The 17925-nt window shown below is 35.6% G+C and overlaps 2 protein-coding genes across 3 annotated transcripts; both read left to right on the top strand.

Moving 5' to 3' along the window:
• The first annotated feature begins 8378 nt into the window (after positions 1–8378).
• On the top strand, positions 8379–9534 carry LOC125191599 (acetylserotonin O-methyltransferase-like). Its single transcript, XM_048088988.1, has 2 exons — positions 8379–9105; positions 9215–9534. The coding sequence occupies exons 1-2, from the start codon at positions 8386–8388 to the stop codon at positions 9518–9520; spliced, it is 1026 nt and encodes a 341-aa protein (XP_047944945.1). The 5' UTR covers positions 8379–8385; the 3' UTR covers positions 9521–9534.
• Positions 9535–13630: 4096 nt separating this feature from the next.
• LOC125197083 (acetylserotonin O-methyltransferase-like) lies at positions 13631–15261 on the top strand. 2 transcript variants are annotated; one of them, XM_048095783.1, is made up of 3 exons: positions 13631–13646; positions 13957–14710; positions 14820–15261. In XM_048095783.1, the coding sequence occupies exons 2-3, from the start codon at positions 13988–13990 to the stop codon at positions 15117–15119; spliced, it is 1023 nt and encodes a 340-aa protein (XP_047951740.1). In that variant the 5' UTR covers positions 13631–13646; positions 13957–13987; the 3' UTR covers positions 15120–15261. The 2 variants fall into 2 exon arrangements, with proteins under 2 accessions (XP_047951740.1, XP_047951739.1); XM_048095782.1 differs by lacking the exon at positions 13631–13646 and having other exon boundaries at positions 13729–14710.
• The last annotated feature ends 2664 nt before the right edge of the window (positions 15262–17925 follow it).

The following is a 17925-nucleotide window of genomic DNA, read 5'->3' as shown; positions in this document are numbered from 1 at the left end:
GTTGTGCGAGATAATGCAGGCGTACATTATATCAGCAATGCAACCGACATCCCACAAACGCGTTGGACCCTTAATTGCCGCCCATCGAGACTGGAGCACACCAAATGCGCGCTCCACGTCCTTGCGCGCCGACTCCTGCCGTTCCGCAAAGTAGGCCTTCCAGTCATCATTTGCGTGCCTGATCGTCATCGCAAAGACGGGCCACCTAGGGTATATCCCATCCGCCAAGTAGTAGCCCATATCATGCCGGTTGTCGTTGGCCACAAATGAGACGGCCGGACCGATGCCCTGACACTGCTCGTTGAAGAGGGGCGACGAGTTGAGGACGTTGAGGTCGTTATTCGACCCGGCTACCCCAAAATACGCATGCCAGATCCACAGCCGGTAATCAGCTACGACCTCGAGGATCATCGTGGGATTATTTCCCTTGTAGCCGGTCGTGTAGGCCCCCCCTCTTCCAGGCAGTCGGACAATTATTCCACTCCCAATGCATACAATCTATGCTGCCTAACATCCCGGGGAACCCATGTTGCTCCCCGTGTATCTGCATTAGATCCTGACAATCTTGGGGGGTAGGGCTTCGAAGGTACTGATCACGGAAAATTGCAATAATGCCCAGATAGAAATACATCAGACATTCCAGGGCTGTCAACTCACCGATGTGGAGGTACTCATCCCACATGTCTGCCGCGCCGCCGTAGGCCAACTGCCTGATTGCCGCCGTGCACTTTTGAATAGGGGTGTGGCTGGGTCTGTGATATGCTCACATTTTGCACTATTTTAAGGCCATTTTGTGGTCCGTTTTTATTATCAAAGTTGCACTACATGTCCATTATTTGCATATTTTATCTATTTTGGTATTTTGACATGTTTTGTGAGATATGTGCATATTTGAGCCAAAAAAGGGAGTTAAAACGCGAAGTAGGAAATCTGGAGAGCTTCAGGTGGCGTACGGCGACCGCCGCAACACTTCCAGCGACCACCGGCGTTTAGCTGAGACAAAGACACGCCCGGCGACCGCCGGGAAGTGCGTGGCGACCGCCACAAGGAGTCAGAAGCTTCTGGACTACGCGCGGCGACCGCCGGCCAAGGTGCGGCGGCCCGCCACAAAAACGCGGCGCGCGACAGCTGTCTTTAAACTCAATTTGTTGGCGATCCTGAAGTCCGATCGGGGCGTTATACACACCATTCTCTTCGTATTGAAAAGAGCTTTAAGATGGTACAAGAATCACTTCAATCGGAGTTCTGTAGAGAGATTTATGGTCGTTCTACCAAAGTTGGGCAAAGCTGCCAGCTGCAGTGTAGGCGGAAATTTGAAGGAAAGAAGATATTACCTTTTGAAGGCTAATCTTTTCCTTCTACTATGGGGAACGAAAATTACATCTTTCCTAATGCTTGGAGGAAACTTATTACCAAATTTAAATCCTTCTCAATCCTATATATACCCCATAACCTCATTCATAGAATTCAACCTTCCTTAACCCCCAAAAGGGGAGGTTTCATAGCTCCTCCTCCAACCCTAATTCTTCATCATCTTTTTGTCAATTACTTCCATAACATAATTTTAAGAGTTCTTCATTGTGCAAGGGGTTGGAAAAGGATTTCAAGAACATCAAGAACGACAAGGATTCAACCTACGGGTTTTATTTGCTTTAGTTTTATGTTCAAATTGTCTTCCCTTCAATCTATGTGTTTAGCTTATTCCATTATGTGTAACTAAACTCATAGGATTCTAGGGATGTGTTAGTAACGACTTTTGTTATACAATTCCTTTTTCTATTTAATATCCATTTTGTTTTTACTTTGTTTCTTCCCTAAGTAGTTTTGATGCTGCATGATTGAGTGACACAATCTTGTATGATTTAATATAGTTTGCTTCATAACTGTGAGAGAGTTCTAGCGAGTTAGATTCACTTAGTAGACGCTACAGTTAGCTTCCCTTAAAACAACACTGTTAATTGAGAGTGAGGGCTTTTCAAGGGTCTTAGGAGCTTTATGGAGTTACGTGTTAGGATTGACAACCCTAATCTTGTAATCAACGTTTGCATCGCATGAGCATAAGCTAGGTGACTCGTCCTTTGAAAGTATAAACTGTGCTAGGGTATTGTAGTTGGAATTTGTATAACCATAACTGTGAACATACATCCCTAGAATTCTCTTATCTCTCATATTTTATCTTTGTGATTTAATTGCATTTAGTTGTTTGATTGCTTTTAATTGTTTTTACTTTCAATAACCAAAACTTCTCTTGTTTCTCTAGATAGTATTTGACGCTTAGTACATAATAGCCAGTTGCAATTACATTCCCCGTGTTCGATATCCGGTACTTGACCTTTAGCTATACTAGATCTACCCTGTATACTTGCAGGTATTTTTAGTGCTAATAAAAAGTGCACCCGGTCCAGGCCGCATCGTGCCTGAAGCGGAAACACGGATATCGCTGCTCCAAAGCGTCAACGATACGCATAAGCAGCTCCCTGCGCATTCTAAAACGCCGCCTGAACAGGTTAGCCCCAAACCGCAGGTTCTTTGAGAAGTAGTCGTCATATAGCCGCTGATGTGCAGCTACGTGATCCCGATCAATCACTGTTCGGCGGTGGGGACAACGGGTTGAGGGCGAGGTACCGCCAGCTGCAAGGCCCTTTGCATGTACCGCTCCATCTCGCGGTTCATGTAGGCCTCCAATGCCTCGTTCATTCGCCGTTCGTACTCCTCAGCATCCCCACCACTACTACCACTCGCGTTACTCATTTCACCTGGTTGCTCTTGTACAAAAATTTAGATAGAGAGAAAAATCGTTAAAACAAGTGGTGCAAATGAAAATGACGTGAAAATCGCGAATATATAGTGTTTCAAAAATTAAAATAATAATAATAATAAAAAATTGTGCTGGCCAATCGCTCGACGATCGCCAGCCTGCAATGCCGGCGAGCGCATCGGCCAGCGCCTGGAAATCGGCGTGCGCTCGCCTAATTTCTCGCCGAAAGTGCGCTGGCCGGTTGCAATAGTTCAGCTAGCCGATCTCGGCTAGCCCGCTATTGGAGATGCTCTTATATGTGACGGCACGTATTTTTAGGTAGTGATGTTTGATAATTAAAGTAAAAGAGAATAAAGTAGGTGTGAAAAAATAGAGAGAAAAAGTAGGATGTGTGATAAAGTAAAAGAGAGATAGAATGTTGTTTTATTGTCATAAAAGAAAATGTCTCACTTATAGTGAGACAACCAAGAAAGTAATACGCTTCACTTATATCGGGAAGCATTACCACTTTTATTAGATAGGTATTGAAATTAAGGAATTAATGTTTAATAATTAATAAGATAAAAAATGTAAATATAATAGAACTGATTATATGAAAGAAAAAAGTTTTTAATACGAAAGAAAATGATATAAATAATTTAGAATGATTTGAAATGAAATACTAGTATGATGCAAGTAGCTTGAAACGAACGTCCTATTATGTTTTTTTTTTTAATTTTAAGTGATATATTTCTTTTTAGAGTGAACTTCAAAAATGGTCCCTGGACTATGGGTTTATCTCAAAAATGGTTCCTGGACTTTAAAAATATCACCAGTAGTCTCTGCACTAAGGGTTACTATCAAAAACGATATTTTGAGACGAAAATGCCCTTTTGAGGGGTTTTGGGGTTTTGGGCAATTTGGTCTTTTTACACTTTTAACATTTTAAATCTGATATTATTTTAGTTATGTACTAAATCTGATATTATTTCAAAATTATCATTCTTCTTCCCTTTTGTCATCCTTCACTTAGTTTCTTTATTTCAATATTAGATTTAATTTTACAAAATTAAATTTTAAATTTCAGTTTTTAAATATCAATAAATTTTTTTAATTATAAAAATTATTAAATAACAAAAATTATTAGTCATAATCAATATTTGATAGTGTCTAATATTTAATCAATAAGATATAACGTCTTAGTTTTAATCAATATTTAATAGCTTTAATCATAAATAGACAATATAACACGATTTATTCTGAAATAAATATGCGTCTAATATAAGACTAATATAATTTTCGTTTATTAATTTGAAAACAATCAATCAAAATGACTAGAAAATTTCAACAAAAATACTCCTATACAAAATTTTTAGTCGACTTCATAATATTCAATCACAAGCAATTATAACAACCGAACGAAGGCTAAATAGAATAGCTCTTATTTTTCCATCACGATTAATATTATTTTTCTGTACTTCTTCAATTCAGCTTAATATTATATTAAATAATAAAAATTAATAATTTTAATCAATATTTATAGTTTCCATGAATTAATAGTTTTAATTAAAAAAATTTATTGATATTTAAAAATTGAAATTTAAAATTTAATTTTGTAAAATTAAATCTAATATTGAAATAAAGAAACAAAGTGAAGGATGACAAAAGGGAAGAAAAATGATAATTTTGAAATAATATCAGATTTAGTACATAACTAAAATAATATCAGATTTAAAATGTTAAAAGTGTAAAAAGACCAAATTGCCCAAACCCCTCAAAACCCCTCAAAAGGACATTTTCGTCTCAAAATACCGTTTTTGATATTAACCTTTAGTCCAGGGACTACTGGTGATATTTTTAAAGTCCAGGGACTATTTTCGAGATAAACCCATAGTCCAGGGACCATTTTTGAAGTTCACTCTTCTTTTTAATGTCCAATTAAAATTATTACGTAGATTTTGAAATGAAAACACCGTAGAATTCTTTTTTTTTTTATTGTCTTTTCGTAAATCAGTGATATATTTCTTTTTAATGTCCAATTAAAATTATTACGTAGATTTTGAAATGAAAACACCATAGAATTCTTTTTTTTTTTTTTTATTGTCTTTCCTAATTTAGGAGTAGTATATAAAATTATCTCTATTCTTTCATAATACCTCTACGAAGAAGAGATAAATATAGTAAGAAATTTTAAAAATGAAAAAGAGAAAAGTAGAGGGAAAATATTGAATAAAGTCTGTGACTTCACGCATGTTTCACTATAAAGTAAAAATCCTGAAAAAAACACTTTTACATCTGTCAAGAACACTAATTTGTGTGTCTAATTATACCACTAACGCTTCATACAATGTTTTTATTATTAGTATCCCAAATAAAATTAAGAGACACAAATAGAAACGTCATGAAAAAGCAAAAAAACAAGATAATTTGCCTTCAACTTAGGGACGCTTTCTTCGTACAGTGTCCATGATTTATTATTATTTGACGGGACAAGTCTTAAGAAATAAAAAAAATGAATGGCAAGTTGAAAAAATCTAGTTAAATATGTATGACGGGTGATACTAAATAATGTGAATCTTCTAGATTGAAGACTCATAAATTTGCCCCGGACTTATTCTTGTAGATAAACCCAACAAATAAACAAGATAAACCAAGAAATGGAACAAGAAAAATGGATAACAGGATATATGATGGATTAGTGTTATGATTTAGGTGAAGAACAAGAAAGAAATCCCAAAGGCACTTTCACATACAAACACCTAATGGCTCCACAAACTAGCAACACAAAAACTAGCAAGCATACCTTTACAATCAACCTTAGCCCGGCAAAAGATCGAATGCAACCCGAAGGAATTTGATAAGTCTTCAAAAGATGAAGAAGGTGAGCTCTCAAATATGGAGAAATTGTCTCTTACAAATATTCAAAAGCCGAGAATGAAACCCTACAAAAGAGTATTTATACTAAAACCAAAGTAATAGGGAAAATAGTCTTTAAAATCTTAAAAAATGTCATTTTCGGGCAAAACGCCCGGCCCGGGCGTTTTGGGGCCTTGCCCGGGCGTTTTCTCTGTGGCCGGGCATTTTTGGCAGCTCTGCGCGACTTTCGTCAAACGGCCATAACTTCCTCATCCGAGCTCCGATTGAGGCGTGTAAGGTACTCACGCGAAGCTCTTTTGACGATGAAGATAATGGTGGTCTTAGAACAACATTTGGACATCATTTTGATAGGAAAATTCTGGTTTGAGTCAGACCTTCGAATCCGGCTTGGCTCCTTGCCATATCTCCACCTTCTTTTCGGACCCCAATCAACCCATGGCCCTCGATGTCGTTGCATCCTATGATTGTGAATACCCGGATTCACATCATCCTCTCCTTCTTTGTGAAAGGATTTGTCCTCAAATCCGGTTCTTTGATTATTCTCTAGGACGCCCGGATTCACATCACAAGTTGAAAAAATCTAGTTAAATATGTATGCTATTACTATATCCGTTCCTTGTTAGTGAGTCACCTTTCTAGTGGGAAGTTATTAAACATCTCTTTGTTAATCCTTGCGCTGAAAAGAAGCAGCTCAATTAATAACGAATGAAAAATGTAGTTTTACATTAAAAAAATATTTTGCACACAATATACGTGGGCTTATGAGCATCCTCAATGGGATACCCTCCTGCCACGTCTCTAGCTACCCTTGCCACATGATCATTCCTCTCTTCATCTGTGTCTACTGTCCAGCGGCAACTCCTATAGTCAACAATCGATTTTGTTTTAAATGCCTCAAGTACACGCTATATAATACAGAGTAAAATATATAGTTAGCTACTATACTTCATTATTACGAGTATTTATTACGAATATGGAGTATGTATAACTAATATATCGCCCATAAAAGAAAATAAAGAAACGGCGGCGTAAGGTAGTAGCTCTGCTCAGATGAAGAAAGCATGTGTTAGACATATAGCGTTTTACGGTATATTTGGTATCCATGTTACAACAGCTTAAAAGCTTTTATATGCTCTTAATTATGTGTTTAGTACGTATACTTGTGCATGTGGCGGACGCATGATTTTAATTCTGGGGGTTCCAAATTATTTAATAACAGTTGCAAAATATTTTTGATATTTATCTCACCACTAGTAATTGTGGCATGAGTTCTGAGATATGAGATATATAGATTATGGTGAATGATAGTTGTGGCATGAGTGAAGTTGTGAGATATATAGATTATAGTAAATGATAAATAATAAAAAGGTGATGACAATAACTAGAGATACATATGATCATTGTCGTAAAAATTAGCATCCACGTTAAAAGAGCCAACATTATTTGAATACTTATAACGTCAACATGCATATATATGACAGTTTTTCATAATAATGAAATTTTTTAAAAATGGTTTATCTTGAATAATAGTAATAATGACGATAAATATTATGAGAAATTTTTTATTGCAAAGTGTGTGTAATTTGTCTATTTGAAAAAAAAGGGAAAGTGTGGACAAAATAAAAACTACTCTATGTGAATGGAAAACATAACTTTAGGCAAATTTCGCCTTTAGCAAGAATCGCTCTCGCCTCTCTATGGCTAAAGCTCCACATATATAGGTCCGCCACGCCAATGCTGGTGCTAGTTATTGCCAATAGTAGTACTCCCTCCGTCCACGATGAAGAGTAATTTTATTGGCTCAAATTTGAAATCTATCTTTAACCTGTAAAATCAACTCAAATATTTGGTGGGTTGGATTAACAGTTTTGGAAATCAACTGTAATAACATTTGAATGAAACTGTAATTATAATATTTACTCCTATTTGACTATTAACTAAGCCTTATTGCGGATATTTTCAGTTGTTTCGAGGAGGAGGATGAGGAACTTGCGAAACATGCCTATGTGACACGTGGGAGGACTTGTATCTTTAATTCTTAAAAATTAATTGATTTATTTAAATAAAATTTTATTATATTGATTTGTGCAATTTCTTCATCGTTGAGCAGAGAGATTGAGATGTTGGAATACGATAAACAAATTTTTTTCATAATACTGTTATTTACATATTTTTTTCCCACTCAATGAATTCGTTTAAGTGTATATTTACACCACTAATCTAGTACGTTGTTAATTTTCAAACATACGTGTATCACGTCAATAATTTACGACATACTATCTGTTAAGTTAATTTATTCGTCACGGAACAATCACGAAAAATTAGTATGGTACCCATCGACATGGCCAAGATTTTCAAATATATACTAATAGGTTAGATTCAGCCTAACTTGAAACGGGCTACCCTTTAATAATACCATGCTTCCTTAATGCCCATTAATTGATATATAGTGGCAATTGGAACACCCACCCGCACTATAATATACTCTATGGAGAAGAGGAATAATAACTTCATTAATTTTAATTATAAAAAATTCTCGTGTATTAATATACTAGTATGAGTCAGACCCATTTTCTATTGATATACTTTAATTATTTTTTCTATCTATTTTTTTACTGATAATACTTGAAACATTTTTTTTATTTATGTATCGTTTTAAGATTTTTTTATTTCCAAAAGATGGGGGTACTATGACACAATCAATCTATAAATTAATCCCAAATTCTCCTATTTCTTACAGTTCAAAATTTGGACAAAAAAAAGAGGTGAAAATGGCGGTAGATGAAGAAGTCCGAGCTCGAGCCGAAGCGTGGAGCACTGCCTTCAGCTACATCAAGTCGAGTGCCGTTGTTTGCGCGGTGGAGTTAGCGCTTCCCGACATCTTGGAAAACAACGGCGGCCCAATGTCGCTCTCTCAGCTCTCCGCCGCCGCCAACTGCCCCGAGGAACCGCTCTTCCGCCTCATGCGCTTCCTCATCTTCCACGGCATCTTCAAGAAAGCCCAGCCGCCGTCGTCGCTTTACTACGATCAAACGCCGCTCTCGCGCTTTTTCACGAGCGACAAGCTGGGAGATTTCTTGTTGTTGCAGTCGACGCCGGCGACGCGGAGCCCGACCGGCTTGAGCGCCGAGGCCCTGCGGAACGGAGGCCCTCTTTATCTCCGGTCGATCAACGACGCCAACCCGTGGGGCCCGGCCGGCTTAGGTACGAAGGTCTTTACCGATGCCATGGCCGCGCACGCCAGGGACACGACACGGATGATCGTACGGAACTACCCGGAGGCGTTAGACGGGGTCGGGTCGGTGGTGGATGTCGGCGGCCGCCACGGGATGGCCCTGAGCGAATTCGTCCAGGCTTTCCCGTGGCTTCGAGGGATCAGTTTTGATCTGCCCGAGGTCGTGGCAGAGGCCCCTCCGCCACAACCTCGAATCGAGTTGTTTGGTGGGAGCATGTTTGAGAGCGTACCAAAAGCGGACGCGGTCATGCTCATGGTATGCTTTTAATTTGATACTTCATTCGTCCTTTAAAAATATATGCTAGTACCTTTTTTTTCATCCGTCCTTTAATAATTAAATTAGTAGTAATTTTTTTTTAATATAGTCGGTATTGCACGATTGGGGTGACCAAGATTGTATCGAGATTCTAAAGAAATGCAAAGAGGCAATTCCGGTGGGGATGGGGAAAGTGATGATTGTAGAAGCTATAATCGACGAAGACAATAACAACGACGAGTTCACCGGTGCTCGATTATCACTCGATATGATAATGTTAGCGGTGACGGAGAAGGGGAAGGGGAAGGAGAGAACTTACAGGGAATGGGCGTATCTACTGAAGGAGGCTGGATTCTCCACATTCAAAGTCAAGAGTATTGATACTGTGGAGTCCGTTATTGAGGCCTTTCCATGAATGTTGTTCTATTTGTCTCCCTCATAATTTTATTATTTTAATAATATTTGTTATAAAATAAAACTATATTACTGTATTACATTATGTTATGTTTAACATTTATAATAAAAGTGTAATTAAATTATTATGAGACAATACCCATAATGTATACTCCCTCCGTTCTACAGTAATAGGACATTTCATTTTCTGCACTCGTTTTGAAAAAAATGATATTAAATAGTTAAAATGGAGAGAGGGTAAAGTCAGAGAGAGAATAATGTAGAGAAAGGTCTTATCTACAATATTCTCTCTCTCACTTTACTTTTTCTCCACTATAACTATTTATAATTATTTTTTTAAAATGAGTACGCAAAATGAAATGCCTCTATTACTATGAAACGGAGGGAGTACTATATAGTCTAGATTATTGTCGAAGTTATAGTCCGCCATTGCGAGCACCCAGATTATAGCCCAGACTATAATTTTCTAGACTATTTTTTTTGTTGATCGATGTGGAGGACTTTAAATTTGCATAAGGCCGGCTATCCCCAATGTGGATGTCCTAAGCCGCTCCAGTCTTCAAAGTGTGTCCATCCATGTTTTAGATTGACATCCACACCACTCTGGTACCCTGAACCATTGATTCGTATAATTTCCTCACATATTGACTTAGTTTCCATAAACTCGTTGGTTGCTCTCCATTTTTATCAGGGTCGTTGCCTTCGAATAACTTACTAGGATTATGATTTCTAGGATTATGAAACAGAAAATATGAAAAATAAAATCTGAAAATATTTTTAGAAAGTGAAAAATGATATTTTTATTAATACATTAAATTTAAGAGATCACTTATAATATTTTAAATATTCAAGGATTAAAAAATTGCAAATTCCAAAATTTAGGGGCGTTTTGTGTAATGCACGCTTTAAATATATACACTCTCTGTCCCACAACAAGTGAGGAGTTTCTTTTTTGCTGTTGCTTTGCGAAGATAATACTCCATAAATAGTTAAAGTGAAGAGAAAGTAAAGTAAGAGAATAATATTGAAGAGAGTCGTACATACATTATTATCTTATATACTTTACTTTATTTCTACTCTAGTATCATTTTTGCAAAACAACCTTTGAATAAGAATGCCTTATTTGTAGTGGGATGGAGGGGCGTAACTTCTACTAGATTGTTGGAAGCCATTAAAATGGGAGGATGTAACTTCAAAAGTAAAAATTCATTCTTAATAAATTACAGTAAATTTTAGGGGTGAGAAAAAAATCGAAAACTGATTATCCGAAACGAACCAAACCGAAATTTTGAAATTCGTTTCGGTTTTACAAATATAAAAAATTCAGTATTTCGGTTCGATTCAGTTCAGGCGAAAAAAAAAACCGAAAAATCGAATTATATTTTAAATATTATATTATATATATTTATTCTATTAATTTAATATATTATATCATATATATAATATATACTCTTTTAATATATTTTATATAATATGTATTATGTATATTCTATTAATTTTATATTATATATATTTATATTCTATTAGTATATATAAAATAAAATAAATTATATATATATATATATTAATATATACTATTTTTTTTCGGTTTTTCGGTTTTTATTTTTAAATTTCGGTTTTTTCGGTTTTGTTCGGTTTTCGGTTTTTCAGATTTCGGTTTTTGGTTTTTCTGTTCGGTTCGGTTTGGATTTTGAAATAAATTCGGTTTTGATAAAAAACCGAACCGAAACCCGAATGCTCACCCCTAGTAAATTTCCGTTCAAAAATGTACCCTTAATTCCAACCGTTGATGCTCAAGGAGGTTAGGTAGATTATACGGCCAGCACTGGTTCTGCAAATTAAAGCTATAAAAAAAATGCATACTTTTACTCCCCTATCCGCTTATTATATGTAACATATTTCTTTTGGGCACATATTTTTAGGCAATGACGTTTAGTAATTAACGAAAACAGAATAAAGTATGAGTAAAAAATAAGTAAATAGAGAGAAAAAGTAGAACACGTAATAAAGTAAAAGAGAGATAGAGTGTTATTTTATTGTCATAAAAGGAAATGTCTCATTATAGTAAGACGACCTAGAAAGGAATATGCTTCACTTATGTTGGGAAGCAGTACCATTTTCATTAGGTATCGAAATTAAGGAATTAATTTTTAAAAATCAATAAGATCAAAAATGTAAATATAATAAGAATGTAATAGAAATGATGATATGAAAGGAATAAAAGTTTTTAATACAAAAGAAAATGATATAAATAATTTAGGATGATTTGAAATGAAATACTATGATGCAAGTAGTCTGAAACGAATAACGTATTATGTTGTTTCCTTTTAATTTCAAGTAATATATTTCTTTTTAATTTCCAATTAAAATTAATACCTATATTTTGAAATGAAAACACTAGAGAATTCTTCTTCTTTTTTTTTAGTTTTATTTTAATGTCTTTCCTAGTTTACGAGTAGTATATAAAATTATCTCTATTCTTTCATAATGCCTCTACAAATAAGAGATTAATATAGTAAGAAATTTTGAAAATGAAAAAGAGAAAAGAAGAGGGAGAATATTGAATAATGTCTGTGACCATAGAGAATAAATAACTTATATACTACTCCCTCCGTCCTATTAAATATGCAACATTTGCTTTTCAGCACAGAATTTTATGTAGTGTTATTTTGTGAGTTAATGAAGAGAGAGTAAAGTAAGAGAGAAGAAAAAGTAGAGAGGGTATTGTTTCCATTTTTAGAAAAGTTTCATTTTTAATGGGACAGACCAAAAAGGAAAACGTTTCATTTCTAATGGGACAGATGGTGTAGTATGTACTAAAAGGTGAAATATAAAATGTGCAAAAATTCTGAAAACATTAAAAAATGTATCTCAATATAATTAAGTCATTGTTATAGAATTAGTTTTTATATGATATCGCAAATATTCAAACCTCATTTATTTAATTATTTCCAACTTCAAAACAAAGTTATAAATGAATGGCTAACGTCGTACTATAATCCATGCATGTTTCACTACAAAGAAAAAATATGATAAAAGATATTTTTTAATGTTATTAAAGATGCTAATTTGTGTGTCTAATTATACTATTAATGCTTCATACATTGTTTTTATTGTTAGTGTCCCAAATAAAATTATGAGACATATATAGAAATGTTCTAAGAAGACAAAAAATTAAAATAATTTGTCTTCTATTTAGGGACGCTTTCTTTTACTTCCTAATTTATGATTATTTTTAGAAATTTCTAAAATGCTATTAATTGTGTCTCAATTTTTTGTGTCCATAAAAGATAAATTATTTGTGTGTGTCCATGATTTATTATTTTTTGACAGGACAGGTCTCTAGAAATACAAAAAAAAATTAAATGGAAAGTTGAAAAAATCTAGTTAAATATGTATGCTATTACTATATGTGTTCCTTGTGAGTGACTCATCTTCTAATGTGAAATTATTGAACATCTCTTTGTTGATCTTTGGGTTGAAAAGAAGCAACTCAATTAATAATGAACGAAGAAAATAGTTTTATAATAAAAAATATTTTGCACATAATATATGTGGGCTTATGAGCATCTTCAATGGGATACCCTCCTGCCACGTCTCTAGCTACCCTCATCACATGATAATTCCCCTCTTCATCTGTGTCTAGTCACAACTCATATACTCCAGTATTTAACAATGATTTTGTTTCAAATGCCAGTACACGCTATATAGTACTATGGAGTAAATTAATTAGCTACTTCATTATTATTCTATTTCTAAGCATTTAGTACGAATATGGAGAATGTATAAGTGACACATGGGAGGACTTGTATCTTTAATTCTTAGAAATTAATTGATTCATTTAAATAAATTTTTATTATATTGGTTTTGAGTATTGATTTTGTTTGTGCAATTTCTTCATCGATAATAAATATTTTTTTTATAAAAGGAGTACTAGTAGTATTATTTTCTCACTCAACAAAATCGTTTAGGTGTATATATTTACACCACTAATCTTTTCGTGGTTAATTTTCAGACATACGTGTATCACGTCAATAATTTACAACATATACTATAATTAGTTGATTTATTCGTCTCGGAACAATCACGAAAAAATAGTCTGGCCAAGATTTTCTAATCTATTATGGGTTAGATTCAACCTAACTTCAAACGAGCTACCCTTTAATAATACCATGCCTCCTTAATGCCCATTAATTGATGTATGGCAATTGGAACACACACCCACACTATACCATACTCTCATTTTGTATTGATATACTTTAATTATTTTTTCTCTGTATTGGAATGAGATCTATTTTTTTACTGATAATACTTGAAACATTTTTTTTTAAATATATGTATCGTTTTAAGATTTTTTATTTCCAAAAGATGGTGGTAGTTAGTAGTATGACGCAAACAATCGTATAAATCAATCCCAAATTCTCCTCTCTCTTACAGATCAAAATTTGGACAGTAAAAAGAGGTGAAAATGGTGGGAGATGAAGAAGTCCGAGCTCGAGCCGAAGCGTGGAGCAATGCCTTCGGCTACATCAAGTCGAGTGCCATTGTTTGCGCGGTGGAGCTAGCGCTTCCCGACATCTTGGAAAACCACGGCGGCCCAATGTCGCTCTCTCAGCTCTCCGCCGCCGCCAACTGCCCCGAGGAACCGCTCTTCCGCCTCATGCGCTTCCTCATCTTCCACGGCATCTTCAAGAAAGACCATTCATCTCCGTTGGTTTACTACGATCAAACGCCGCTTTCTCGCTTTTTCACGAGCGACAAGCTGGGAGCTTTCATGTTGTTGCAGTCGACGCCGGCGACGCGGAACCCGACCGGCTTGAGCGCCGAGGCCCTGCGGAATGGAACCCCTCTTTATCTCCGGGCGGTCAACGGCGCCGACCCGTGGGGCAACCCGGCCGGGTTTGGTATGAAGGTCTTTACCGATGCCATGGCCGCGAAAGCCAGGGACACAACGCGGCTGATCATACGGAACTACCCGGAGGCGTTTGATGGGATCGGGTCTGTGGTGGATGTCGGCGGCCGCCACGGGATGGCCCTGAGCGAATTCGTCCAGGCTTTTCCGTGGCTTCGAGGGATCAGTTTTGATCTGCCCGAGGTCGTGGCAGAGGCCCCTCCGCCACAACCTCGAATCGAGTTGGTTGGTGGGAGCATGTTTGAGAGCGTACCAAAAGCGGACGCGGTCATGCTCATGGTATGCTTTTAATTTGATACTCCATTCGTCCTTTAAAAATATATGCTAGTAGTTTTTTTCGATCCGTCCTTTAAATAAATAAATTAGTAGTGATTTTTTTTTATTATAGTCGATATTGCACGATTGGGGTGACCAAGATTGTATCGAGATTCTAAAGAAATGCAAAGAGGCAATTCCAGTGGGGACGGGGAAAGTGATGATTGTAGATGCTATAATCAACGAAGAGAACGACAACAATGATTTCACTTGCGCTCGATTATCACTCGATATGATAATGTTGGCGGTGACGGAGAAGGGGAAGGAGAGAACTTACAGGGAATGGGCGTACCTACTCAAGGATGCTGGATTCTCCACATTTAAAGTCAAGAGTATTGATACTGTGGAGTTTGTTATTGAGGCCTTTCCATGAATGTTGTTCTATTTGTCTACCTCATAATTTTATTATTTTAATAATATTTGTTATGAAATAAAAACTACAGTATATTACTGTATTACATAATATGTTATGTTTAACATTTATAATAGAAGTCAATAAAATTATTATGGGACAATACCTCATCCAGTGTCTAGTAAAACTTCATTATTCAATATCTAGCTATAGTATTCGTATCCAAGGAAAATTTGACATACTCCCTCCACCCGCAATTTAAAGCCCAATTAAAATGTTCATAATTTTTATTCTTGGAATGCCCCTATATGTTTAACTTTTTTTATTTATAAAAAAAAAATTAAAAAGTTCAAGATTATTTTTGCCTAATTAAGTATAAGCCCGAATATCTATATTTATAGTTGGGACCAGATGATCGATAAAAGTTGGCAAGACAATAAACTTACAACTTATATACTTCAAATAGTAGTTGTTGGCTCACCAGATTTAACTAACCTACGCAAAAATTGAGAATATCAGTTGGACATATAATTGTTTATAGTTTATAATCCCTTCGCCCACAGTTAATAAGAGTCACATTTTATCATTTTAGTTCATCCCAAAATAAGAATTACATTTAACTTTTACCATAAATGATAAGTAGGTCTCACATTCCACTAATTCACTTCACTCACATTTTATAAAACCAATATAAAAAGGTGGCCCACATATTCCACTAACTTTTCCAACCCACTATTCTTTAATTGCTTAAAACTCGTACCCACATTAAATGTGACTTCTATTGTAGGGCGGAGAGAGTATGTAAAATGTGGTTGGTGGCTTAAGGGCATCCTTAACCCCATCCCGAATTTGGGTCGCAAGTCCCCTCCACGTCATCATTCCCCAAAATTTGGGGTTCCAGGCCACAACTCCATTAACCCCGCAGGCCACAACTCGGGCCACAACTATTCATTTGCACTATTCACAACTGCAACATACTTTAATCGTAAAATAAAATACGTTGAACAATTAAAACCGGGAAAATTCATTGTTCAGTCGAAAAATAGAAAATTAAAAATCCGAGGAAAAAATTTTACAAATCCTAGAAATTTTTTTTATTAAGACCTAGAAAAAAAAAATTACATCCTAGAAAAAATATTAAAATAATTTAGAGGATAGAAATGGAGAAATTGGTGGAAGAATGTTGAAGAAATGGATATAATAAAATGGCAAAAAAATAAAAAAAAAACTAAATATTTTGGGGGTTTGCGGCCCGTCCCAATGCATATAACCCTGAGCCGGGCCGGACCCCGGGAGCGGGCCGGGCCGTGACTCTCCCCCCTCCAACGCTGAAATCGGGCCGGGACTCGCGAGTTGCGGCCCGGCCCAGTAGCGTTAAGGATGCTCTAAGACCTCTCTACGCAGGGACGGATCCATATGAGGATCACAAGTGGCAATTGCCATAGCTGAAAAAAATTATTTATACTATTTTGATCATTTATTTTTAAATTTTTTTGAAATATCCTCTATACATGCCCCTTCTCTACTTCTTAAAATATCTTTATATATATTTTTGCCCCATCCGTATGGAATTTCTGTCTCCGTTCCTGTCTCTACGTAGTCAATGATGGCTAAGTCAATACTCCATTATGCTAGTTAGCCATATGTCACATGTAGCTGTATGACGTGAAATGATAGTTATGTTTAATACTCCCTTTCGTCCTCAGAAAATAGACAAATTTGTAAATGACACGAATTTTAATGTGCAATTGGTAAATTAGAAAGAAATGAGAAAAAGTAGGAGAGAAAGGAAAAATGTAGTGAAAATAGTACTATTAGAGAATTGTGAGATCCATATTATTATTGATGTGTAATTGCCTAATTGGTTAAAGACTTTCCGTATTTGGGCTGATATAATTTTGGGGGACGATCCAAATAGTAAAACAAGTCTATTATTTTAGGAAGGATGGAATATATTGTTTGGGTTGATATTTCAGTTATCTTTACAGAAAATATAGATGTTAACAGCACACAGAGTTTTACGTGATTGTAGTACATTCATCTACGTTCACATCCAATCAAATCAAATAATCCACTAATTGTGATGATCATGGCTTGCTTGTGGGTGCAAGTTACGTTCTCTTCTTCGATGGTCTATTTACCATTTCCTTGTTGTGACCGATTCTACCATCGGTTTAAGGTGACGAATACTTTATTGCTTACTTATATCTTCAATCTTCTGACAATATTCTTTCTGGCTAAGAATAATTAATGTTAAATGAAATCGTTCAGGTGTATATTTTATAATCGCTTTAAGGCGACCAATACTTTAAGGCTAAGGATAATGTTAAACGATGGTTCTCAATTAGGTGAACAAATCGTTACATTAATGAAGAACAATATAAATTTTGGTTTATTCTATATATCTAGGTTTAGAATATTTACAATTTTGGGCCTTAGAATTAATACATGTAACACCTCACGCGTATAGTTAGGGGCATAGAAAATGATCTATACGTGGGAGTTTGATGAAAAGATTTTTTTTTATCCTTTTTGGAGGAAAAATAAGAAATTGACTGTAATTTTTTATTTTGTCTCTTTATTCTGCATCTTCTAAAATAAAATTCACTATTGGACCAAATAATTGTCCAATACAATGACAGACAATAGCTTTCCAAACAAGATTGAAATATCTGTAAATAACCTTATAAGTTCCATGAAAAACTAAACCAAATCAATCTAAATAATAAAACTACAACGCACTACAATTCGCCGGCGCCGGAAGGAGAGCCAATGAGACTAAGCGGTGGAACAATGTGGAAGGACGGTGGCGCGGCGTGTAGGGAAG

This window comes from Salvia hispanica, chromosome 6, assembly GCF_023119035.1.
Source record: "Salvia hispanica cultivar TCC Black 2014 chromosome 6, UniMelb_Shisp_WGS_1.0, whole genome shotgun sequence".
NCBI classification, from domain to species: domain Eukaryota; kingdom Viridiplantae; phylum Streptophyta; class Magnoliopsida; order Lamiales; family Lamiaceae; genus Salvia; species Salvia hispanica.
Note: the sequence above shows the minus strand (reverse complement) of the source record. Positions and strands in the feature narration are given on the sequence as shown.

Coding starts and splice junctions, on each gene's coding strand:
- LOC125191599 (XM_048088988.1), top strand. CDS start 8,386: ATGGCGGTAGATGAAGAAGTCCGAGCTCGAGCCGAAGCGTGGAGCACT. Junction 9,106..9,214: donor CGGACGCGGTCATGCTCATG/GTATGCTTTTAA, acceptor TTTTTAATATAG/TCGGTATTGCACGATTGGGG.
- LOC125197083 (XM_048095783.1), top strand. CDS start 13,988: ATGGTGGGAGATGAAGAAGTCCGAGCTCGAGCCGAAGCGTGGAGCAAT. Junction 14,711..14,819: donor CGGACGCGGTCATGCTCATG/GTATGCTTTTAA, acceptor TTTTTATTATAG/TCGATATTGCACGATTGGGG.